This window comes from Fringilla coelebs, assembly GCF_963513975.1.
Source record: "Fringilla coelebs genome assembly, chromosome: 9".
Taxonomy (NCBI): domain Eukaryota; kingdom Metazoa; phylum Chordata; class Aves; order Passeriformes; family Fringillidae; genus Fringilla; species Fringilla coelebs.
The window spans coordinates 19507521-19533408 of record NC_140067.1 but is presented as its reverse complement, the minus strand read 5'-3'; the positions used below and the strand labels follow the sequence as shown (position 1 = coordinate 19533408).

Here is a 25888-nt window from a genome sequence, read left to right as displayed (position 1 = left end):
GCTGGCCGGGGGGAGGGGAGGGGCGGGGTGGGACGGGGCCGGGGAGCCGCTCCGCCAGCTCGGGCAGCGCCGTCCTCGCCCGCCCTCCCCGCGCCGAGGCTGCCCACGGAATGAGCGTCCCCGGGGCGGCTGCCGCTGCCGCCTCCACTCGGGCTCCGGCGGGCGGGCAGAGAGCGCGGCTGCCGGTGCGGTCGCTGCGGAGGGAGCGGAGTGAATGACCGAGAGGAGCGGCGCGGAGAGGCAGCCCCGGGATCAGGATGCGGGCGCCCGCCAGCATCCTCAACCTCCTGCTGCTGTCCTTGCTGGCCGGCCTCGATCCCTCCAAGGTAGGAGCCGGCGGGGCGGCAAGTTCGCAGCGGCGGAGCCTGCCCGCACACGGCGTCTGCGGTAGCGGGCGATGCGCCGGGTGGCTCCGGGGAGAGGCGGGTGGTGTCCTTGGCTGTCCCAGCAGCCAGGAGGGAGAGGAGAGCCCGTGTGGGGAGCAGCTGCCCCGGCCCCGGTTCGCGGCCCGGGCGGGGGCCCTGGGCCGGGCGCGCAGGGCAGGGCGCCCCGCAGCCGCCGCCGCCCGCAGCCCCCGGCACAGCCCTCGCTCGCTCGCAGGAGCTGAGCCGTGCCCGCCGCGCAGGGACGGGGCTGCCGTGCCCGGTAGCTGTCCAAGGCCGGTCGCTGTCCAGCGCAAACCAGCGGCGATGCATCCCGCTCCAGGCAAGGAGGCGTTTATAGCGCTGGGTGACTGCACCAGTTCTGGGGAAGCAGGGAGGCGCTGGAAGCGGGGATCGGCAGCCTCCGACTGGAAATAAATTTGTTTAGAGTGAAACTGGAGGCGTCACGTGAAGACTCTGAATTTAGTACTACAGCCACGCTTCGGGCTCCTGCAGTTCTGTTATTTACAAACGTAAAGTCACCGAGATATCGCAGCTGAAATTGAAATAATGATAAAAGTAAACAGTAGGTTTTAGCCGTACAGCCTGGCTGGTTAAGGAGATTTCAGATTAAGTCGTTTAGAAAACCAGAATTGCACTCAACCACTTACAAGCAGTAATGACTGAAAGCCCCCAGGTCTGCAGATGAATGTAGTGCTGTACTTTGTAGATGTAGAACTTGTCTCATTTGTCGGGTTTTTTCGTGGCATACAGTCTTGTAACTGTGATATTATCAAAACGTGAGAAAGAGAAAACATGACAAGAGAAAACATTGCTATAGTATTGCAGTCCATTACCAGCAGCACTCCATGCCATGTTGCCACGATTTACATTGCATGATGGTGAATGTCACATTAATGGTGCCAGTTAGGAACCTGACAATGGTGTGAGGCAATGCTCAGCTTTTCTGGCAGGTTTTCCATTTAAAATAAAGATATCAATCTGTACATATACAAATATGTACTGAATGTCCAAAAATATGGAAGGGATGCTCCTCTTTGAAAACAAAAACAGAACCTAAGAAGCAATTCAGTGGAAATCTGATTTACAGCTGCAGTATTCTGACTGCTTTTCAATCACTAAGGTATAGTGACAATTAAAAAAGCAGGAGGTGATAGAGGATTAATAACATAAACTAAGAAATTAGTTATATCAGCTCTATTAAATAAGAGCTATTTGGAAGTCAGGTATTGCTGTGCCTGTGAGGAGACTCATCAGGCAATGCACACACGGGAGTTTCACATCTGTGTGAACAGCAGCACATGGTCTCATAACTACAGCTCTCCACACACTCGTTTTCTTTATTTTTTTGTCTTCTGTTACACTTAGCAAGATCTACTAAAGACACTGCATAAAAGCAGGAAAAGCAAATTTATGTCCTTCTATGTCCACAGAAGAGTAAAACCACTACTGAAGCAAACAGATATGGCAGAGCAATTCTTTTTAGCTCAGACCCCTAAATAACACTGGGAAAAAATGTTCCATTTTCTGTCTCTGTCACCATCCAGCACTGAAAAACAGGATGAGGCACTGGAATGAAATAGCACAAATGAACTTTGGAAACTGTGCTTCTAGCCCTTTTTGCTGTGCCATGCTGTGCAAAGGGCATGAAAATGGCCTTTTATTCATCACTCTCTGTGACATTTTCAGAGATATTCAGATGTTCTTTCCAGGCTCTTTTGACTTTGTCAAGGGTCAGGAATAAATAGCTCAAAAGTCCTTAAGATTACATTAAAATTGGAAGTCTGGTTTTTATCAGAGCTAATTGGGTTTTCATAAATTTTAAAAAGTGAGATCAAGTGGATCCTACACCACATTAAACATAAAAAGGTGTCAAATGGCAAACAGTAATTTTTGTTGACTATGAACAATATATTTCATACTTCTGTGGAAAATTATGTATGTAAAAATTTTAACAACATTTTTCTAGTACATGTTCTGACTGAACACACTTTAGAAATAGAACAAGTGCTCAATTATTTCTCTTGCTTTATGCTAAATTGAAGTAAAATAATAATTTTCTGCCCTGCAGTTTGGGAAGCAAATCTATGATATTAACCTAATTGTAGGAAACAAGGGAATGGTGAATTCTTTCTTTTCCATAAAGAATTGTGCAGTATGCTCGTGTCTAGAAAGACAACTTTCTACATGCCCTTGACACTCACAAGCTACTTAGCTTTTGGAGATGAATCACAACAGATATTTCTGGTATACATAATACATTTCTAGTCATGTCCTACATAATTTTCAGGTTTTATTGATCAGCTATTTTAAATTAATGCTTTGGAGAGTAAAAAAAATCTTTCATTTAGTACAGGCTATCACTGAGTCAAGACTGCTGTCTTCAGGCACTCTTGTTATGACAGAGATGTTGTGCTCAACTTACTCAGTTATTTACTGATAGTAAAGTGTTTAAGTATCGCCATCTTATGGTAAAATATGTAACAAAAGCTTATGTATTGTTTATTTCCCAGTCTCTGAAACATTAAGATTTTATTTCAACCATAGTAATTTATTGTCCATGCTCTTGAATTCTTTCTTTTAAACTTGATATAAAATATTGATCACCTTTAGAAATTCTTCTTTAACAACTGGAAGGCAGCTCACTAATGATAAATTTTAACACAGTGCTAATTGCTAAATTTCAATTGAAGATACTTATTAAATGTTATGTTTGTTGACTTTATTCTAATTTTTCTCTGGTTTTACATAGGAAATTTTTTTAATTATCAATGATAATATATTTCAGTAAAGATTTATTTCCAACAGGGTGGCTAGACATTCAGCAGAAAGCCAGCTACAGCAAAAGGATTTGGATAGAAAAATCTTCCTTCTCCTACTTATAAGTGCAGTATCTTGAAAGAAGGAAGTATCCATAGGATACAAGGAAATTTCTAAGAGTTACTGCTAGATGGCATCTCTGTGCTGTTCCAGGCATCTCCACCTGGAGTTTTCTGTAATGACCTTCATAGTATGTAAAGTGGACTCTTTTATAAGGGTTGCTTTGCTTACCATCATTTGATAATTACAGTGATATAACCAAGTAAGCATTTTGTACTGTGATAAAGCTGCTCCACATAGAAATCAAGGTCAGCATTTTTTGAAGTCTAGATGGATTTTTTTAAGTTTAATTTTATCAATCTAAATAGATCTGATAAATATGTTCACGTTTCAGTGAAGTTAATGACCTTTAGGCCTTTAATGACTTTATATCCTACATCTATTTATTTTCCATTGTTTGAATTTTGCAAAAAAAATATTTCCCAAAATAACCGCCAAGTACAATCCCAGACAGAAACTAAGTACAGTATTATTAAGGACAGTTACAGAAAGGAACTGTGATTGATATTCATTGCATGGGATAATAGGATGGTTTGGAATATTAACATTTAAAAACAAAAGCTGGTTTGAAATCAGGCATCTGTTTTTGAATGCTTAAACTCCTTGGAATGGCTGTGTTTCTAGATTTTAAAAACCTATGATTTTCACACATAATCAGACTACACAAATAGCCACGAAATCATTATTTTTCCTGGATTTCAAGAATTTATCAGTAGGAAGAGTGCACTGCTTGAGTTCTGGTTAGCAATACAAATTAATTTATCCCTATTGCAAGAATTTACAAGAACACTATGTATAGCAAAGGGTTACCACAATAAACTATTTTACTGAAAGTATGACTCATAGGAGTACACTACACTGCTAAATTAAATCTTGTTACCTACATGGAAATTAATTTACTTTGTTTCCTACAGTATTAGTAGTTAGTCAGTACGAAAATCTTTCATATTTATTTAACTTCCAAGGTTTAAGAATGCTCTGAATCATTAATTGCTGACTGTGGTCAAGTCTCACTCGGTATCCGCTCTCCTGTTTCTGAGGAACCTGACTAGACAGCCATTGAAGAACATCCTACTGCTATCAATATGCCCTGGGCTCTCTCCCAGGTGTCATTCTAGACAGGTATTCACTACATCGTTTTAAGTAAGATATGTTAAGTTATTGGAAAAGAATATGCAAAAGCACATGAGAGTGACATCTGACATCGCCATGAGTGCTAACTCCCCTGTTGGTATCAGATATCATGTGGTCTTTAAGGACTTTTTGAAACTGTTGATGGGAAGAGGTCTTTTTTTTTCCTCTGGCTAAAAACCAATTCCTCTGTTGCTCATGGCTATTATGACTTTTACTCATTTGAGTGCACTCAAAACCAATTATATATGTTATACAAAATCTCAAATATATTTTTTTATATATATATACATAGACAGACATATCTTCAGAGGAAACAATTATTTTTCCAGTAGAGGCATGTCGCCTTCAGGTAACCAGGCTTCCACCTTTCTTCTATGTTTGGCCAAGTCATGAACCAGTGAAACAGAATCAACTCACTAAGTCTGCAAAGAGGAAAAAGCTGAAGCAGAGAAGACAACCATCAGAAACAAGAAATGCAGTATTGAAGCTATTACAAAAACATCAGCTCTAAAAATGGTGTTCCTAGTTGGCTGCAGATTTAATACAGTTGTGTTAAAATTGCAAGTTAAAATATGTGAAATTCATAAGGGACCAATTAAGAAATGAACAGGGAGTCTTCAGAGAGGCCCCAGTCTGTTTGGGGCACTGAAATCCCCTTTTTCAAAACTGCAGTATGACAAAAATGGTTCGGGGCATCCCTCAGGCATTCTTAGTGAATCTTGACTGAAAGGCTGGGAAAATTCAAAAGCATTCTGTAAATCTTTGCAGCAGAAGTGTGGGACAAGTTCTGTCAAGGACCATTTTCAACAAGAACAGCAATCTATCCTACTGCTTCATTCCACAAGGCAGTAGATTTCTTGTTTAGGACCAACCTAGAGAAAGCAAGGACTTTGTGTGCCTGAGTTTGAGTACAGAATTCTTTTCATGAGTGAGAATTCAGAAATAGTGAAAAAGTAACCTTACTTTCAGAATTTCAGAACTTCTTGGATAATTTACATACTGAAAGGTTCATGGTGGCATACTTTCCTTTCATACTATGCTATGCTGCCTTCAGCTTCATGACAGAGGTTTGCACATCAAAAAAGCTAAAGAAGCAACCAGGTATATTTTTCATAATTCAGTAAACAATCTTAAATTGGAATTTGAGTTATAGCCAAAAGTAGATTGAATACCAGGCCTATGGATATAGCATTTTGTAAACTCCAACTGAGCTGCTTCTGCAGCTATGTGTTTTCACAAGAAAAACATTTTATGTAATTACTCATAAAATATGCAGTCCTCTTTATTTAAAACATTTTTTTCCTCAGGAGGAATTAAAGAAACTTTAATATTCTGACCTCTTCTGAGCCTTTTTCAGACTTTCAAATCACTTAAGTAAACTAACCTAAAGCAGCCCCAGATAACACAAATGCAATGTTTTTCATCCTGCATTCCCCTGAAGAACAGTCATCTGTCTGCTGCACTGCCTTCTAACCAAAAAAAATCCTTGTAACTGTGATTTAATGATTCTGTTTACTTGTTTCACTGAAAAGCATATATCAGTCAGCATAGCAACAGCCTAAGCAAATTCTGAGAACAAGTAGCCCTCTTCACTGCTTTGGTTTTGGAAAACAGTGTTTGCACCCTCCTCAAGCTGCAAAGTAACCCATAAGGGGGCAACCAGAACAACTGGAAAAAACTAACTCCAGTCTGAGTAAGAACTGAACGAACTCTCTTATTAAGTGCCATTCATAATATGGTGAATATTATTCTTAAATTATTGGGACACATTATTAAAAGATAGTTTATAGAGATTTCCATGGATTTCCTTTCTTAGAACCACAGAGGAATATACTTCAAAATGTGTTTGTGTGTCCCTTTGAAGGAGACAACTAAGCACATTAGTATTTTTTCATGTATGAAATTGTAAATACTATTTGAGTTTGGACTTCAGATTTAAAATCAATTTATATAAATATGAACTTCATTTAGAAGCATTTCGAATACATTAATACTAGTGATGACAGCAAATATTATTGACCTGAGATCTCATAAACACAAACCTATCACACCCTTCCTTACTCATAATAAAATGTGGTTGTTCAGTCTCAGCCTCCCTACTACAATTAGGTTTTCGTATTCTTTTTGTATAACCTCCTACATACTATTCAAACTATTCTACCTTCTTATTATAAGACTGTTTATTTTCAATATATGTTTTTCCCAAGAAAATTCATAGAAGGCAGTGTAGTTGTAACAAACTATTGTACTGAGTAACCATCGGTACACAGGGTAGGTGATGGTACAAAGAACATAGGTCCAGTCCTGAAACCATGTGTGACAGGTTTGCATTTATAATGAGATCTCAGATCAATAGTTTGCTGTCATCACAGGTGTTTCTGGGCACCTGCATAAGGAATATAGAGATGCATGTTAGGCAGAGTAGCCTAAATACAAAGATTGCCACTGACCTGTTTTCCATCCTGTCCCTGAATACATACACAATTATCAAAACACTAAAAAAATACATGTTAACAATCTCCCATGAGAATCAGCTTTAGCCACAAGCAAAGAGCATGATCTCCTGCATTTCTGACTTTTTAAAGCCTCAAATTCACTTCTGATTATTTAATCTAGAGGCTAATCCTACTTCCACCTCTGCCTGCCACATAACATGTAGGAATTTACTGACTTCTGGATACCTCTTCAGTCTCCAACAAAAATTTTGCAAGGGCTCTTGCTTTTCTTCATGATTAATATGTTGATATTAAAATAACATGGACTATTCAACAAGCTCAACAGTATGTACATATAGTAACATGTGCAATTAAACTAGATATGCAAAAATGTAGCTGGAAAGGCAAATGAGCAAACTGGAAACTATATTGCATACTATGTCATACAAAACTTAAGACTTTTCAGTCTTACAGAAGTCTCCTGGCCCTGAAAAATACACTAAAACCAGTGTATGCAAAGAATAAGTTCCTCTAAAGTAGGAGCCAGCCATGTAAAGAGTGGGAGTGGCTATGTCTTTACCCTTCTACTGAACTTTTATTTAAAACCCTTGCAGTTTCAGATGCACTACATAATCCTATGTTCTTTGATGTAACAGGTTCACTTATGACATCAAAAAATCTGTCAGCTGTGGCTCATGCAAGGTTAAATAGCTGATTTGCATTCTAATCCTTTTCAAGAGAAAGTTTATAAAAATAATTTTTAATGACCTTCTGCTATACTAGTTCTGCAGACACAGCTAAAATAAATACTTCCATATTAGCAGATGATACAGATATATATTTCTACTTTGTTTCCTTTCCATACATCTTGCTGTGATCAGCAGTCTGTCCAGCACAATTGAAGAAGCTCAGATTTCTCTGCTGTAGTTTGGGGGTTTTTTTTGCTGATTTTTGCCCTCTGGACTTGCTTTCTTATAAAGCCACATACATCTGCTGTGAATATCCTCCCTATGGTAATAGAGTAAAATAAGCGTATCCAAAGTTCTGGGTACTGGCCTTGCATGTACATATGGTGCCCTGCTTTAAATGTTTGCTGTTATCCTTATCTGGAGTGGATGTTGCTGTTACAATTCTGTGAGGTCTCACAACACAGCAATGTTCTGTTCTTTCTTTAAAACAGCAACATACAGCTTTAGCCTACAGACACACACACATCTATATATATAGTTCCCCTCTTATCTGTCAATGAAAAAGAGCATGCATCTCAAAAAAAACTGTGAAGCAAAACATTTACTGAATCAGTGTTCTCAGAATGCCCATTTTATGTAGACCATGGTGTTTTTCCTTTTTTAGAGACTCTCCCTCTCTAAGGTTGTCTTTCTCATCTCAAGCACTCAGGAGAAAAACTCTATTGGCTAAAACAGTCATTATTAAAAATATTTCATGAAGCAATAACTTGATTTTGTGAGCACCACTAGGGACTAGATTGTGGAATTTTAGGGCAGGCAGAGAAGTAGTTTCTTGTCCTCAAAAGTGCATCTTCCACAAATAGCTATTCCGATTTTTAAACAAGTGTAGGTTAAAAATTGTTTGTACTACTTTCCTATCAAGCAAAATCAATGACAAATGTTAGGTGAATACTATAATTTTGAATACACATTTATAATTTGTACTTGCATTTGTGTAAGATAACAAATTTTGTGTACTCACTTAAGAAATAACAATATATTTATGGCTTATCAATCCAAAGCTGCTCAAATTTTAGCATTCAGATTTGTGAATTATTCATAAAATAGCTGTGCAGTAGGAATTATTTATAGAAATGTTGCCGAAAATAGCACTCTTTTTAGACTGAGTCTAGTAAAAGAGAAAGCTAATTTTGTTAAATTGTTTAGATCAAATTATCTGCTTAGTCTTATTATTGAGAATACAGTGCAATCTATTTTTAACTACACAGTGGGGCTCTCAGCACTTGTGAGAAGAGTGAGATAGAGCCTAACACATTCCACTGCTGCTGTTCTGGAGGCCTGCTGTGAATATGCAATTATGAATGGATTCAGTGTATGAATTTGCTTTGAACTGTACTATCTTGTACTGTGTTTCTGGGAACTGTTAAGCCATCCTGTTCTGTTTCTGTCCAGAGTTCTGTCTTTTGAGGGTATCATACATTACTGCAGAAGAAATAAAAGAAATCTTCCATAAGAGAAACAGTAGGCAGAGCAAACATGACTGTTTTTATGGGATTCACAAGGGATTTGTATAGTACAATCTCAAGAAAATAGATTTTCTTATTCTATAGCTAGAAAGAGAATGTGTTGGAGTCTCGGGTACAATTAAAATGTGTTAGGAGCCCTAGGCCAGTGTTTCTGTACAAGAACCAGTGTAGTTACAAACTCTGTCTGCACTGCAGCAGGGAAACAGTGGCAAAGGCTGAGGATTGACTTATGGCCTATTCTCTGGTCTCTGTTTCTAATTGAGAGATGCTGTAGCCCCTGAGCACTGTCAGAAGTCAAACAAGTTATACCAGTTGAAGATCTGACCCTAACTAAATTCCCAGTTGTAATTTTGTGGTGTTACTGAGTCTAGATGCTGCCATCCCCAAGCTAGTAATTACTGGCTGTGCCTGGGCCTGACATCAGCACAACACTAAAAAGTTAGATAAGATAAAATCTGTCCACCATTATTTAATATCCTTGCCCCCATTTTCTTCCTTCCCTCCTCCTCACTAAAGGAATCCTAAGCTGAAATAACAAGAGACATTTTTTGCATCATTTCTGTCACCAGAGGTTCTCAAAGAAGTCTGGCTGAGGACTCATTCTAGTGCTCAGAGAAAGGAATATGTTTTCTGTGTAGGGGAATTCTTAATTGCCTTTTCTCCTCTCCTTGAAGCCTTTTTAACAAAGAATGTCATGCTGCTATTTAATCCCTGTTCATTATTAGCTGAATAAAACTCCATAAATATTTCATTCTAGTAAAACCTTAATATTCAAATAAACCAACATACTCCAGCAAACACATCAATTATTGCAGATTACTCTGAGTTGTCAGGCACGTATAAAGATTTGTTTCTGCCCTAAACAATAGTTATTTGAGTTTTATGTTTGGAAAGAGAAAATGATAATACTGAGTGTCTTATTCCATTTGTCTGGTGAACCAACGAGCAAAAGCAATTTCCAGATAAAAAAATTGTGACATTCTCAGTGGTGTAAACTATGTACTATACTGAAGACAGTCACTTCAGGCTTAGTCCTAGATATCAGAAAACACAATGTGCCTCTATAATTTTTGAGAAGACAGATACACTTGCACAATACAGTGACATTTAGAGTCATCACTAGCAACCACCTTACAGAACACTCAGAGTTGCATTTCATACACAGAAATGTTTATGGAACTGAACATCACTTATATTCAGTATGGATTTTGCTCGTCATTTTTCTATTAGTTATCATGCAGACACTGTATCATTTTTTGCTAACACCGGGATTGGATATCTACAAAATACAGATATGGTAGTTTGAACTCATACTTCTGTTTTTTTTTTTTTTTTTAGTTCAGTTTTCAGGGACTCATTTGAGAACAGTGCAATAGGAGAGTGTGAAAAAGAGAATGGTTCCATTCTTTCTGGTCACAGTAACAGACAATGTCTTTTACCATGCACAACTGTAACCAAGTAATTAGATTTGGTAAACAGGCAATATGGAACAAAATTCTTAATCCTTATCCTGTCTGAGTAAGAATTTAGGGATTTAGCTCTGCATAACAGTTGCTTCATATTATTAATATAAGATTACCTTTACCCTCTGTAATGGTGAGAGAATATGTTGTTACCTAGTGCTTGGTATTTATTGTCTAAATCTAGAAAAAAATGCATTTATGTGGTCTCACATGCATTTGTATTCTCCATACATTGAAATAGCATATAAACGTGCTACTTCCTTGTACACAAGTTATGTGTTAATGATACCAAATCTGCACCTCATGGGCTAGGTTTCATCACCAGTATATTCAATTACAATCAATAGAGGTCACTTCCAGTTCTACCTCCCTTGCTGTCACTCCAGGGTTTTAGCAATTTAACTGTAGGTTCATATCCATGACCAGAACACACATTCTTCATACCACATGGAAAGTAACAGGATTTTAGAATTCCTCTTTGTTTCTAGGCTGGACTGAACGCATTAAAATATTGAAATTAAATATTAAAATTTGAAACACAATGAAAGAGAAAATAATTCAGTCAGACTTGTTCCAGACTTAAATACTTTCTGTGAATTCAAGCTTGGTTGACCAAAGAACCCAAGCTTGGATAACCTAAGATTGACCCTTATGAAGCAGTATTGTGGTGTCCCTCTGAGTTGATCCCTTGTCCTTAATGAAAATTGTGTTCCAAAACCTTCAAGCTTTTGTAGAACATATAGGTACAACTCATTCCCAGTTGTAAGGACATTCTTTCTCTGTTTATAAAATTGTAAAGAAAGCCTTTGGAAACCATATAGGTCATCTACTTCCAAATGATGCCCTGGAATACAATTCTCCATGATCATTAGATTGGTTTACTATTACATGAACAATACAGAGAAAGATTTCTTTCCCCCGTTAATCCCAAAGATGTTAATTATTGCTATTAATAAAAAAAAGTATTTACTATTCTTGTCACACTGCCTCATTTGCAATGGCATATTATCTTGGGAAGAGAATTGTTTTTGTATTCCTCCCTATTCTGAAATTCTCTCTAGCTCTCTGTGGAAGAACAAAAGAACAGGACTCATTCTTCCTCAGCAGTCACACAGCTGATCTCACAATATGATGCTGAGTTCACAATGCTTCCAAGTGTTTACCAAAATAAGAGAGAGAATGATGTTTGTTGTGTTTGACTTCAGATTATGAGATTTCAGGAGTATATACTCCTGTACCAATGAGAGGAAGAAAAGACTGGTCCAGAGCTCATTTTGGTTTTTAATGTTCCTTGTTCTTCCCATTCGTATTCCTTCCCATTTACAAAAGCAATAATGTGGAAGAAAAAGTATTTGTAAAGGGACACAGGAGGGACCCTTCTTTTGTTCACCCCGACACTTGGCATTTATTTTATCTCATTTTGGCAAAATTACATTGCAGCTGTCTGGAAGTGATATTTAGTCTGTTATGAACTCTGCATGAAGTATTTTTAGATTTGATTTTGGTAAGCCTTCTCTTAGTAAATTATTTCTAATTCATGTGAGTTGCATTAACCTGAGAGCTCCATTAACCTTCATTATGCCTTCTCCTCACTTCATAGCCCGAGCTCAAATACAAACACAAAGAAAACATTTAAATGAAACAGTCTCTTTAAAAAGATTCCAAACTTAAACTACTTGATTAAGGAGACACAGCTACCTTATCTATGCTAACATCCCACCATTGTTCTGCTTGACTGTTTTTAGTGGACCCGAGCCAAATCAATAGTTACTGATATTAGCCTCAGTGTCTTGTCAGACAGAGCTCATTTTCTGTCACTCTGTTGCCCTCTAAAAGCATTGCTCATTTTAATGGTATTTGGGGGGATCCTATCCCCCCCTTTAATCTCAATGAAAAGCAAAAAAGTCTCTTAGATATTTCAGAAATTTTTCTCCTTCCCAGTTCACTCCCTCCACCCAGAAACAAATCTTGTGCTCCCTGCCTTCATCAGGGCACTCACAGAATCATAGAAGATAAACTAGAAACAGAAGCTTCAGAATGCCTTTAATCCATTCCTCCAAAACAGAACAATTTAACATACTTGCATCATAAATTCCTATCCCTGCGTCATCCTAGAAATACAGCCAAAATTCGAGTGCTTTTTGCTGACAGATGATGTCATAAGAGCATTTTCTCAAAAGTAAAATGAACACATTTGTCTCAAGCTAAGACTTCAAGCCATTTGCTCTTAAGTCTTCAAAATCAGTGAATTAATAATCTCAGCATTACAGAGTTTTCAGTCCTCCTAACTTGTAACTATGCATGGAGCTGGCTGATGGAATGTGCAGGTGTGATTGAGGAGATCCAAATACTGTGGTATGGAAAAGAAAGGAAAACAGTTAATCAAGTTAGTGGTTGATCAAATGTCTCAAATAATATGGAGTCTGTAGTTCAAGAATGTTACTCTAAAGATATCTGGCATTCCTTATGTTCCCCTTTAGGCTTTATATCACTTCCAGTTCATTAACTCCTTTGTTAGTGTTGTCTCAGTTGCAAAAGATGGTAACTTACATTGTGACTTTTAAAAACATGATCCTGATTTACTGGAAAAGTTTCTTAGAGCCCTTCTATTTCAACCAACAGGATGCTGCTTGTATTAAAATAACCTGAGCCTCCTTCCTTCAGCACTGTGCAAGGTCTGGGTTCAGAAAGTGGGGGTGTTGCTGTCCTCTCTTTAGGGCAGCACAGGATGGACTTGCCTGGAAAGGTTTACCTCAGTCTTCTGTTTCAGAAACCCACTAAAACACAGAGATCTGTGAAGTCAATGATACTTGGTCATGTGGCATTGCAAGGAGAAATGTATTAATTGATTGAAAGTATGACAGAGTTTCATAAATTCATGTTATAGTTTATAAAACTATTTAAAAAGCTGCAGTACAGGTTCCTCAAATCTGTGTTCTTTTCAAAGAGTAACCAGTAATTTGAATATTACTTCAGAGGCAGAACCCATGTTCAGAGTCCTGCATGTATTCCTTTTGTTATAGGATATCCATGAATCTGTGTAATAAATAGGCCAAAAAAGTGCTAAAATAAAAATCAGTAAGGTTCTATAAGGTGGAATATGAGGTTTTCTCTCCTAATTTCAGGGATTAAATAATCAATTCATACAGAAAATTCTCTCCAGTTGTTGATTAGAACAATACATCTTTCACTGAGCCACAAAAAATTTTATTCATATTTACATGCCTTTGTGCTTCAGTAAAACTAAATCAGTCCAGGGTAGTGGGATTCTTTCATGCATGAAATAAAAACCATCAAAAAGCCCCACTGTGTACAAGATTTTTAGTGATATGTCTACACTCCTTTACTATTGAGGAACTCATGAGAGACAATAACACACCCGTCCTTTTCCCTTAAATTTGTATCTCAGTATTAGAGGCTGGCATCTCTGCTGCATTTTCCTAAGATTACAGGTTTGCCTTTCAGGACCCTCTGACATGTATCCAGTAAAAACACCAGAGAAGGACTGACATGGTCATAAATCACTTGCTACTGCAGCCTTGGTGTTGCCAGGAGTCCCTGCTGATTGCAGCATACCCGGAGCTGAGTGCAGCCTGTGATGCCAACTAATGCCTCCAGGAAGACAGTGAGGAAGAGAGAATCATGTAATCCAGAGAGTTTTCATGCTCAGACAACCCTTCTCAGCCACTGCAGGTCAACTAGAGAGTCCCAAAGCATCCTAACACAAATCAGAAAGCTCCTGTTTCTTGATTTTTGTTAGCCTTCACTCTTACACTTCCATCCTGCTCTCTCTGAAAGAGCTCACTTTTCAGCTGCAGTAGTTTTCTTTGGCAGACTGTATTACCCAGTAAGAGCATCATACTAGACTGAGGAAAACTCTTTAAAAAGGGTCACATAAGATAAGGAGTAAAGAATATTATCTTGTTCAGTTTAATCTGTTATTTTTATTATTCTTCCCTGCTTTCTTCTTTAATCTTATATTAGCATATGAAGTATTTTTTTTATTTTTTCCTCTCTTACAATAGATTGCAGACAACTCTTTGCCAACCCAGAAGGCTTAAATTACAATATGAACACAGACTGTGGATTGCCTTAGATTCTTCACAATTACAGAAGACTGACTTGGTGCAGCAATGTAACTGTTTGTGTAGAATGCTGAAAGGCTTTTATCCTGCTGGTTTCATTCAGAATGCATAAAACAGTGTACTATGTTACAGCTACATTGCAGTTCTTATGCCTTTGGCAAAAGAAACAGTGTTAAGTAATTTGGAAATATAATCAGTCCCTCAACATCTGATAAAGCACGTTCTTGTTTAGGGGTGCTTTTCTTTTCTAAGATACTGATATTCCCAACTTTCAATTTCCATTGCATTTTTAAAGGGTCCATGTTGTTATATCAGCCACACTGTTTTCCTCAGATTGTCTTAGAGATAAATAATATTTGATTATCATGTCTAGAAGCATCTAATATTTAAAATCTGAAAATTTTTGCATGCAGACTGTAGGGCCAGTTTTCTCTTTTTTATTATTTGTAAAGTTCCTTGAGAATTCTTTTATCTAATGGAGCAGCACTTGCACTTTGTGCTCTGAAACAATGTTGTTTCCAATTCATTACATAAGGAGAAATGAGGCGTCTTGTGAAGTAAGCATTAGAATATGAAGTCAGAAAGTCTGCACTGCTAAGCCAGATTGGTCTTTGGGGAAATTGGATATTTCCACTCCACTAAAAAGCTATTATAATAACATTCTTTTGACTGCCAAGCAAGCTGCACTAGAGACTTTATTTGTTCCTTGTTTAATGTATCTGACTTCTGATACCTCACTTTTGAGTCAAAGCAAGAGATTTTACCTTTTTTCTGTGACTCTCTTGCACCTGCTGACTCCCAGCCTTCATTCCTATACTGGTTTAATTAGATTCCAGTATTCTTGCCAAGTCCAGGACAACATAAACTTGCAGCAATGCAGGAGCAATATCTTCTGAATTAAGCACTAATTCCTCCAAGACCCGAAGTGCAAAGAGAAAGAGTAAAAACAATAAATAACATTTGTATCTAGATAAAATTTGCATTATACATTATACAACCTCAGGTTTCCAGCTTTATCTCTAGAGCACAGTGCTGCTGAGGTAAAGGCTGAAGTCTCATCTGCCTAGTAAACCAGGGATTTTATCTCCTCCATTCTGCCTTCTTGCTCTGGTGTGTTACCTGATATTGTTTCCTTTATGAAAGAAAAATTTCCAAATCCAATATATTCTGTCTCTGAGACTGCTGATCAGCTCAAGGGATTTATAGTAGTGACATTTCCTGTACATCTGGGAATTCATAGCAGAAATTAAAATCTTCAGGGAACACTGATTGAGATACTAATTTGTGTTTTACTAGCTGGTCTACAGGTAGTGCACAGTCCAAAATTTATCTATAGGTAATTCATTATACCCTCAAGGAACAATGAGGAAAGTCCAAACTAGGAAGGCTTATCACTCTTGAAGGATTTAGCAAAGCTAAGTTTACAGTCTGATATCTCAGTTACTTAATACAGGTACCCTCAAGCTCCAACTCCTAGAAGAGTCTTTGACTCTGCAAGGGAGGATGGAAAATCTGGAGCCAGAGTTCTTCTGCAAAGAGATCCATATCTGTAAATCTCATCTGAACTCAATTGTTCTGACCCCAGAAAGCAAAATGTGGCACAGAAAACTAATACACATTAAGGGAGGGTCTGAGGTTCATGTATGTATATAAGCCAGGTAAAGCTTTTAGGAAGTTGTATCATTTATTGAACCAACAGTTAGAGAAAATGGTTTGCTAAGGGAAAAAATCAGTAATTTATATGGCTTAAGAAACCATAACCAGGAGTTCTGAAGAATCAAAAATACACCAGAGCTGCAAACAGCTTCTGTATAGCTCAGACATGTAACTTAACAATAAAAAAACATGAAAGACTGCCAGCAGCAAAACATGAGGGTAGAAATCAGAATAAAACAAGATTGCTTGAATGCCTCCACTTAGGTGTGTTTTTGTAGCCTGCTTTCCAGGCACTGGAGCATTCCCATAGACTGTGGGTGTAAGCAACAAAAACAACAAAATAAATGTATTTCAGGTCTCTATCAATTTTCCTAAAGAAATAAAGTACCTAAACTGATATTTCTAAATTATTTGAAAAAGAATTTGTTGCTTAGCCAAAAATATCCATTCTTCTTACTAATATGACATTGAATTTATGTGAAATGACTTGATTAACAAGTTTGAGGATCAAAAAGTCATTTACAACCTAAGGACTTGTCTTTCACCTATTAATAATTTATTAAAAGGAAACAATTTTTTTATATCAGTCATTTAATAAAATCCCCAATAATAAATGTAATATTTTAAATTCATCAGAATATTTTTTATTCGCACTGTGGATGAGAAATGGCCATGTCACAAACTTTATCTACTGAGTTTCCCTTTAACTCATTAACTTCTCTGTATCCTGAGTTCACTGAACAATGTATCAAAAATCTCACAGTCCAGAGCTGAGCTTAACAAAGTGAGGAAAGTTACAATGTGCTGTGTAATCTATCCAGACCAGGAGGATTGTGATAGAGCTCTGGTGTAAATCCTGCAAGTCACACTCAGCCTTTAAAGACTGGTTTTGACTATAATGAGCACAAACTGTCTGCAGAGTGACTGTCATGTAATTAAGTTACTCCAGAGCTAAAACTTGGCACTTTATTTTAAAACTCCAGATTAAATCCCTCCAGGAAAATGTGGTATAAAATCAGGTTGGGTTTTTTGAAGTGCCCTTCAGGAAATCACTTGTATTGTCTGTAAAACATGTGTGTGGCAGTAAAACAAAAAGATCTTCCAACCAGGATAATTCAGGAAAGTATTAACAGTCTTGAGGCTAAAGCTGTCATCCCTTGCATCAGATATAAGACCTCCAGAAGTCTGTTTCCTAAACAATCTAAAGCAGATGAGAAGCTGCAACAAACTAATGCTTGGTTTCTTGGGGTTTATTTCTTCTGAAAAAGCCTGTGTCTTTTAAATTTTCTGTTACTGCCTGTTCATTGGGAAGCTTTTCTGTTATTCCTCATGGTCCCCCGCTGAAATCCTGCATTAATGGGCCTACCTGCCTTCCCCTTGACCACAAGACAGAAGTAGGAACACAGGAGGTGTTTCCCTGCAGCAGCCATATTTTCATATTAGAGAATGTATTTTCACCTTCTTTTTTCTCCATTATATGCTATATTTAAAAAAAAACAAACAAACAAACCCACGAATTCTTTCAAATAGCCCTATGGCATTCCATCTGGCCCCAAAGATAAACATTTTCCCAAAGCACTGGCTGAAGTAGATTCCATCTGGAATCACTTTTCTCCTTATTTGTGACAGATTGACTCTGTTGTATTCAGAAGAAAACAAATAAGAAATAATTTGTTCCATCAAAAAGCAAAAAGTCAATAAAAAAGTATGTGTGAAATACAGTATCTTCAGTTTCCCACTTTCAGTACCACAATAAAATCTTCAGCATCTTCCCATTTCTGTCAAACCATCTCCTTTTATATAGATTTTAAATAATTTCATTCTAGTTATAAATCTAAAATGGATTTTCAAAGCTAACCATTATGAGACTTCATGCTTTTTTATTGCTATTTAATTGCCTTAACACCACAAGCACTTTGACAAATTGGCTAAGGTTTTTTTTTCCAGTTTCATGTTAGTAGCTTTTACTTTTATTGTTTAATGTTTTGATGCTTTTTTAGAAGCAAGAGATGGGAATCTTGGCTAGGAATACATTAATGCAAGACAAAAACTTAGAACAGAATTTTTGCTTGGTCAGGAGAGAGGGCTATAAAAAACAGATAAGAAGTTTATAGTCTGAACTGTACAGTGGCTTTGATCGAAATTTCCTGTTCTTGTTTTGTGGTCCTTGAGATGAGTTTGTACATGTTTTTAAAATTGAAAACACTTTCAGAAGCTCCAGCACAGGTTTTGTGTCCAGAGTTATTTTTTGCCCTTGTACAAATAGCTCTACTTTCTGTAGCACTGCTAGCCAAGCTGCAGAAACTAATTACAAGATATAGTAGAAATATTTTATTAAATTTCTCTGCCATTTGCTAATAGGTTAGTTAAATCTCTCTGTAAAATTAATATCAAATCTTTAAGGTTATGTAAATGCCTTCATTAATCAAAATCTTGGCCCTTTTTTATTAATTAGATCTAAAAGCTTATGTAAAACTTCACCAGCATTGCCTCTGAATTTTATTCTCATAGGCACATTGCTAAGCCATCCTTTAAAGACTCAGTGACTTTGTGATTCTCAATTGGTGAATTTGCCCTCATTAAAGCTAGAAAGAATGCCTGCATTGAACTTCTTGTGGACTGAAACCTTTTTCTCTGTAAATGAAATCTTTGCTTCTGAGCTGTTCACTGATGCTCACTCCTCACACATTTCATATTTTTCTCCTGTGAGATAATAGTGGTGTTTTAATTTGGTATTGTAAACAGAAGATTATGACTGCAGACAGGGATTAAGTGCTGGAGATGATAAAAGAATAGCCTAAAGTGCTGAAGAGACATTTAAAAATACAGGTTATGGAGAGTGTCAGAAGACTTCTGATGGGGTATCACTTGAGTCTTCATCATTTATACTCCACTGTTGTCAGCTCACTAAATCCCATAAAACTGCAAAATTCCAGTCATGACCTTGTTTCCTTTGGTCATAAACTGCAACTGTAAAAGAATGACTGTATTGTGACTTGATGAGCATTGTTAAGGTTTTTTTAGAATACATTTTCATCTTCATTTGGAAGAGGAAAAATGAAATGTTTGTGTGGGGTAGGTCATAGATTGGTTTGGTGTCAGGACTGCTTACCAAGCTGTAACAGCTTTGTTCCCTTCCAGTGTCACAGCCTGGAGTATCAGCCACTGCTCTGTACGACTGCAAAGGCACAAAGCCCAGCATTTCCACCAGCTCCTCAACTGCTGCAGTCCTGGTCTCTAGCAGCTGAAAACCACCCAGTATTAGTCCAAGACTACAACTTCCTAACTCAGAGAACAGGATTCAATGCCTCTTTTAGAGCCACAAGGAGAGGGTAAAGGATAACACATGACAAGGTGAAGAATCACAGGTGTTGAAATTATTAACCTTTAAGTACCACCATGCAAGCTACGTACTTATATTGTGAACATAGCTTAGAGTATGTCTCCAGCTTTCATTTTCCACAAGTTTGAAAAAATACCTACATTTATGTCAGTATTTACTTTGGCTCACAATTTTCTGTGCTAGTTTTACAAGAACTTTCAATGTACACCACTTTCTTGTAGTCAAAAGAATATGGCCTCTCCTAATAGATGCTAACTGCTGCCCATATGGATTTTTCTGAGCATTGTGCTGATACTAAAAGTTTACAGAGTTGTGTGGCAATCACACCTGAGTCAAACCCCTGGTAGAAATGGAGGAAGGGAAGGCAGAAATCAAATCACTTCTTTCAAAGCAATGTAGACATCTCTGGTTTTCCAACACATTTGCTGAGCTTGAGATCCTGGAATATCATGAGCTGTATGAGACAAAGACAGAGCCTTTGTCTCTAAGAAGAAGCAACCAAAATTAACCTGTTCAGGGTTTTGGTAAGTGTTAAGGAAGAATCTCAACCTTCACACAGCAGGCAGTGTGCCCAAGGTGACAGAATGACCAGGCTGAGGATAGGCACACTACCATGACTGCCACTGTGCCCATGCATAAATACTAAATTTAGTTTAACAGGTGCTTTGAATTGTCTTTTAGGCATCTTTCTTTTGGTATATTGAAGTGCCAAGGTGGGAGCAAAGAGGCAGTAATCCCTAATAGCTCACCACTAAATATGTCAGGGTTTTGAGAGCTATTTTTTCCTCATCTCTTCCTTCCTGCAGCTTTTTCTTCCCTCCTAAGAGTTTTACAAAATTGGTGTAAACTTTTCATATTCAGAGTAGCTTTTACAATCTTGTTTCTCACCCATATGCAGAAATCCCAATCATCCAAATCAAAACTTAGAAAATTGGCATTTTATCATTTCAGGGAAATGGTAGCCAAGATTAAACCACACATTATTAAGTTCTTTATTTATACAATGTTACTGCCTGAGAGTACACAATGTTATGTATTTATACACTGTTACTGCCTGAGAGATAAGAACACTGATCTTCAGAAGATCTGGGACACATTTGGGTTTTTTTAATGTTTATATTTGGCGTTCATTGCTGTGCATTACAGAAGTGCATTTCCCACAGTACTACCTTTAAACAACAGCACCAGTTTAATAAATTTCTCTTTTTACTCACAGGGGGCTGGGAACAGAAATTTGAACCTTCAAATTTTACACTCGAATTCCTCATCCATGAGAAGCTGCAGTTGCTAATAGCATTCTGGCCCTCAGCAGCCCTATGGAGGGAAGCACCCATTCCTTACAAGGATGGATTTAACTTAATACCTCAGGGTCACACACCAATTTAAATTATGTTAGTAAAAAAAGGAAAAAAAAATAGGGTAAAGGAGAAGATTGATAGAAATGAGCAATTGAATCCCTTAAAGTGAAATATTATTTAAAACTTTTCTTTCTGTTCTGTAAAACCTAAATAGGAAATTAAAAAGGCAGCAAGAAAAACAGTATATCATAACTTCAGTAAGGTTTGTGGTACACTCTCTATTATTTTTCTTCAAGTAATACAATTTTGCTTCCCAAATGAACAGCTAGAGCTCTTTTCAAAATTACTCCATTCAGAAACTTGTAAGATTGTTACAGCCTTAGAAAGTAGCAAGTGCTTGCTTTCTATACCCTCATTTGAACATAGAAATATTTTACAGCATCTGGGATCATGCTTTGTGGCATATCCATACATTGTTTTACCCACTACTGAAAAGCATCATGTTTTACTGAGATGAAACACAGCACCTGGCTCTTTGTATTCAAAGCACTACACAGCATTTAGAACAGGTTAAGTATCCAACTGAAACTGCAAGAAGCATTTTGCTCAATAGAGCAAAGCTGGAGTTTGGCCACAGCATTTGGATTAACACCTCTGTCTTGCAGGCAAGATTGCCCATGGAATTTTCTCATTATTCACTTACACTACTTGTAAGCTTTCATCCCTGTTTAAAATAAACTAGGCCTTCCAGGATGGTGTCAAGAAGAAGAATACATTAAGAATGGATTTGCTTGCAGTGAGACACATTCACAAAATCTTGTTATTTTAAGATGTTGCAGGAAACGTGTGGTGCTTTCTGAACAGAAATGTAATTTTCTTTCTTGGACTTTCTGCCTACAGAAAAAGATCTTTATATCTCAGGAAGGAAATGTTGTCAATGCCACTATTGTTAGAAAATCCAAACAGGAAGATGCTACAGCCTTTAAATGCCATTATCAGTGCCATGCTGGTTAAACCTCTAAACTTTTGGTTAGTACTGTAGTCTGTGGGTTGCCAGACCACTGGGAGTAAGCTCAGCTTTGAACTTCTGAAGAATTTTTCCCTATTTCAACTCCATAGAGTATATGACAGATGTGTTAGAAAAGGGTATCAGCACAATGTGACAGTTTAAGAGACTGGCCAAAAGAATGTATGGAAACATGGTGGGATGAAGGACAAGTTAGCAGGATAACCTGCCCCACCTTACTTTTTATTAGTCAGTCTTGACAATTATCTGCATTGGGAAATATAGGAGAATACAGCCAAGTGTTTCTCTAATGCAAAGCTGTAAATTTACAAAGAACAAAGACTTGCTTGTCAGAATGCAGCAGAAATCAAACAATACATGGTTCCTTTGCTCTCAGTTCCAAAGACAGCACTTGGCCAAATGCAAATACAGCCATACAGCATACAGCTGCTAAATAAAAAGGAGATGAGCTGATTTCTGAGCTCTGAGGGACAGCTCCTTTCCACACAGCAAAACTACTCTTTCCCTGTTGAAATGCTGCATCCATGTCCAAACCATCTAACTGAATCATGCCCAGGCATGAAAGGAAAAGATAATTAGGGTGTGTGGCACAAACACACACTGTGGTTTGCTGTGGGCCAGCATTCAACCCCGTACCCCAACCCTTTTGTATTTGTAAGTGGAGACATACCCCACTAAGTCTTTTCCCAAAGACAAAATTCCCCTTTGACAGGGAATTTTGTTTTGCAAAGCCTTTCTACTTTCTTCATTTCTGTCTTCTTCTCACTTGCAAAAACTCAAGGAGATTTTAAAAAGGCACTGAACAAATTTACCTGTATCTATTAAATGTGACAGGCAAGCTCCAGTTCAGTTAAGTGCTGACTGAAAGCTGTAAACTTGCATTAACCAGAGGAAGGGCCAGTTATATTGCCCATTCTCACAGGCTCAATGTACTTTGGCTCTAATTAGCTGAGGTCTCTGGTTTTGAGCATCTAGTTGCAGTCAGAGCCAGCTGAAACCACTTATTTTATTAAATTACTACAGAATTTACTGATGTTCATTGCTCAAGCTCTCTCCAGGATTATATATTATCTAACTTCATGGGGAATTTCAGTTTCAGCTCCTTTAATTTCTTAACATTTACTCTCAATGAAAGCCAGCTCACCTACCTCATCCAGCCTCAATAGAATAATACGTATTTTCAAGATGGAAAACCAAAATTGTACATTAAGCATCAGAACTACTGGAGGAGGAATTCTGTATAAATTCTCATATCCAGTCCATACAGTTTTTAAAGGAAATCAAAACTGCAACAAATTCCAGTCCCAGAACCATCCAACATTGCATCCTCATTGCTCAGAGAAAGATAAGAGATCCCAGAATCCTCTAAAAACATACAGATTTCCAGCCTCTGTTAAAAGAAAAAGGACTGTCTGCACAATCTTTAGTCATTATCTACTAAATAGATGTCTCCATATATTTTAGAAAATATGCTCTTTCTCCCATTAGATCCATCATCATATCTTGAGGGAAAAGCTTATGAAGTTTTATTGACCACCTGATATAAATGTTACTGAAAACTAAATGGCAGGAAACCAACAGAAGAAGCTTTTCTCTTTATTTCACTTAGTCCTTCCCCACCCATTTGTTTTTCCAAGCTGTTTCAATTAACTGCAGACTTTGCTAAAGCAGACTGCCCATCGTGTTTCCTGTTTCAGTCAATTCTCATAATGAACTAATTCTTCTGTAAAGACACTACTTTGTTATTCTGTACACTTGGGATTTGCTAACAGCAGAACACAAGAGAATAGGTGTGAAAAAAACACGAAAATGTTCTTTAATGTCTTTATTCAAAAGAAGCTCCCTGAAGCCTAAAAAATTAACAAGCAGATAGCTAAGACCACTTCAAAAAGGTCACCTCAAGAGCATTGGTACAGAAGCATGTAATGGACAGCAGACTAAAAATCCCTTCCTCAATACTTCTCTAAGTGGAGACTGCAGAATGTCACTGTCTATGCACTGATGAGCTGTGAAAAGAGATTTTCTAGAAAGGGCACACACTTCTCAAACTGCCCTTAAAAAAAACCTGAAAAATGCTACTCACAAGTACACTGCAAAGCCACAGGGTTTTGTTGAACAAAACCAGAGGAAGATGAAGAAGGCACAATTCTCTAAATTCAGAGAACTGCAATTGAACTGATAGCACAAGTCTGTGCTTTCTCAGTCCATCTGCAGCTCTGTGAATGTTAATTGCTGTTCCAGTTCTGAGAACTTTGCTTTGTGCATGCATTAACCTAATGTGAATAAATAATCATGCTCAGGAACATGACTAATGAACTGCCATTTTTTAAACCAATGTACTACTGAGCACAATATATCACATGAAGACAAAGAACTAAATACAATATAGAACAACAGTGCAATGAGGGAAGCTTTGGCTTTTCTTCTTGAGCTTAATTTCTACACCTAACCTGTCAAAGTACAAACTTACTGAGATTTAGGATTCCTGATTTTGCTCTGCTTCAAAGGAATCTAGTTAAGCCAGCTAAGCCATGAGTGTGCAATCACTTCAGCATAAAATGCAAGGTTTCAGGTGTTTACATGATAGCATTTACCCATGAGCACAATTTTGAATTGTAAGAATTTCTTAAGGTAGCATTGTTTTTCACATATATTAAATACGCTGACATCAGGGTTAGGTGGCTGTGGCTGAAGATCACAATTTCCTCTTTCTTACAATCAATGCTTTCCTCTGGCCAGGAGGTAATTAGTTTTTGGGCTGGGTATATTTTCACATGTTGCTGACTCAGGACATTTGCTCTGTTACTGTTCCTAATACTGCTGTTAATTACTTTTTACAGTACAGAGATCCTACTACCTCACTTGCAATAAGATAATGTTGGGATGCGTTCTCATTTTCAGTAGACTTGATCTCTATCAAAATGTAACAGGATCTTATTTTAACACTTAATTTCCTTAACAAAAAGGGGGTTTGAACACTTAGACAGTTCTGGTAAAAACACAAACAAATAATAGTTTCATTGAGTTTCATTTCATTCCACTGATCAGGAAGGAAACATTTTTAAGACGGTTCCCATGCACATCTTACCTAGCAATAGAGACAAGGATTGCTCTGAAGCAATACTTGACAAATGGGTGCACAAAAATATCAGATGTGTGGAATACTGACAGTCCCCAGAGCACGTGCTGTCCCTGTTTGTGCAAGCACACCCAGGGCTGCCATTCCATTTGCAGCTGCCCTAGAAGAAAGGGTTTTCATCTTCCTGCAGCCCCCAGGCTCCCAGACACTTGTACAAGCTGCCCTCATCCCTGCACTGCAGCACAAAGGGGCTGTAGAGCCCCTGTGCAGCTACAGCAGGTCTGACTCCAGCAGCACGGGGATGCCAGAGCTCTGGTAATGTTAAATTATATAACCAGCCAAGAGGACTGGAGGATCACCTCCTGCTGAGTTCTGTAAAGATGTATCCAGCAGCAATACTGGGAATCACATGGCAGCAAGCTTTCTCTTCTACAGTTAAACCAGTGGGAAGAAAATAAAGTGCTAAACTGCATTAATGAATATTCTGTCACAAGAACCAAGAAGCAGGTCATCTGTTAGGAATAATCATGGTAACTCAACAAACAGAATTCTTTCCAGGAGCTGACAATACCCTGGATGGAGGATAATCAAAAATAATTTTTAATCTGGGCATAAGAAAAGTGTTTTATTGCCTTTTGAATGTATTTTGTCCAATGTTAAAATTCAGGAGGAGACAAATTACATTCTTCTGTGAAACTGCAAATGTTCAAGAGAAGAAAACCAAAAATGTCCAAAGCTGCAAATCAGTGTGGTAAAACAAACTTCTGTCATTACATTCAGGAAATGTTCTGGAACTGAGGGAATCAGTGCGCTTACTAAACTTCTGAAAGAGGACAGGAATAGGAAAAGGTGATAAAACCAATGAATTAGAATCTTTTTTTGTATTAGGT

The 25888-nt window shown here is 37.8% G+C and overlaps 1 protein-coding gene across 1 annotated transcript in view; it reads left to right on the top strand.

Annotated features, from left to right (window-relative positions):
- Positions 1-167: 167 nt before the first annotated feature.
- The window catches only part of OLFM3 (olfactomedin 3), a 41482-nt gene continuing 15761 nt past the window's right edge, over positions 168-25888 (top strand). Inside the window, exon 1 of the mRNA XM_084211279.1 lies at positions 168-326. Coding sequence (XP_084067405.1) covers positions 258-326 — 69 coding nt within the window. The 5' untranslated portion in view covers positions 168-257. The remainder of the gene's footprint in view (positions 327-25888) is intronic.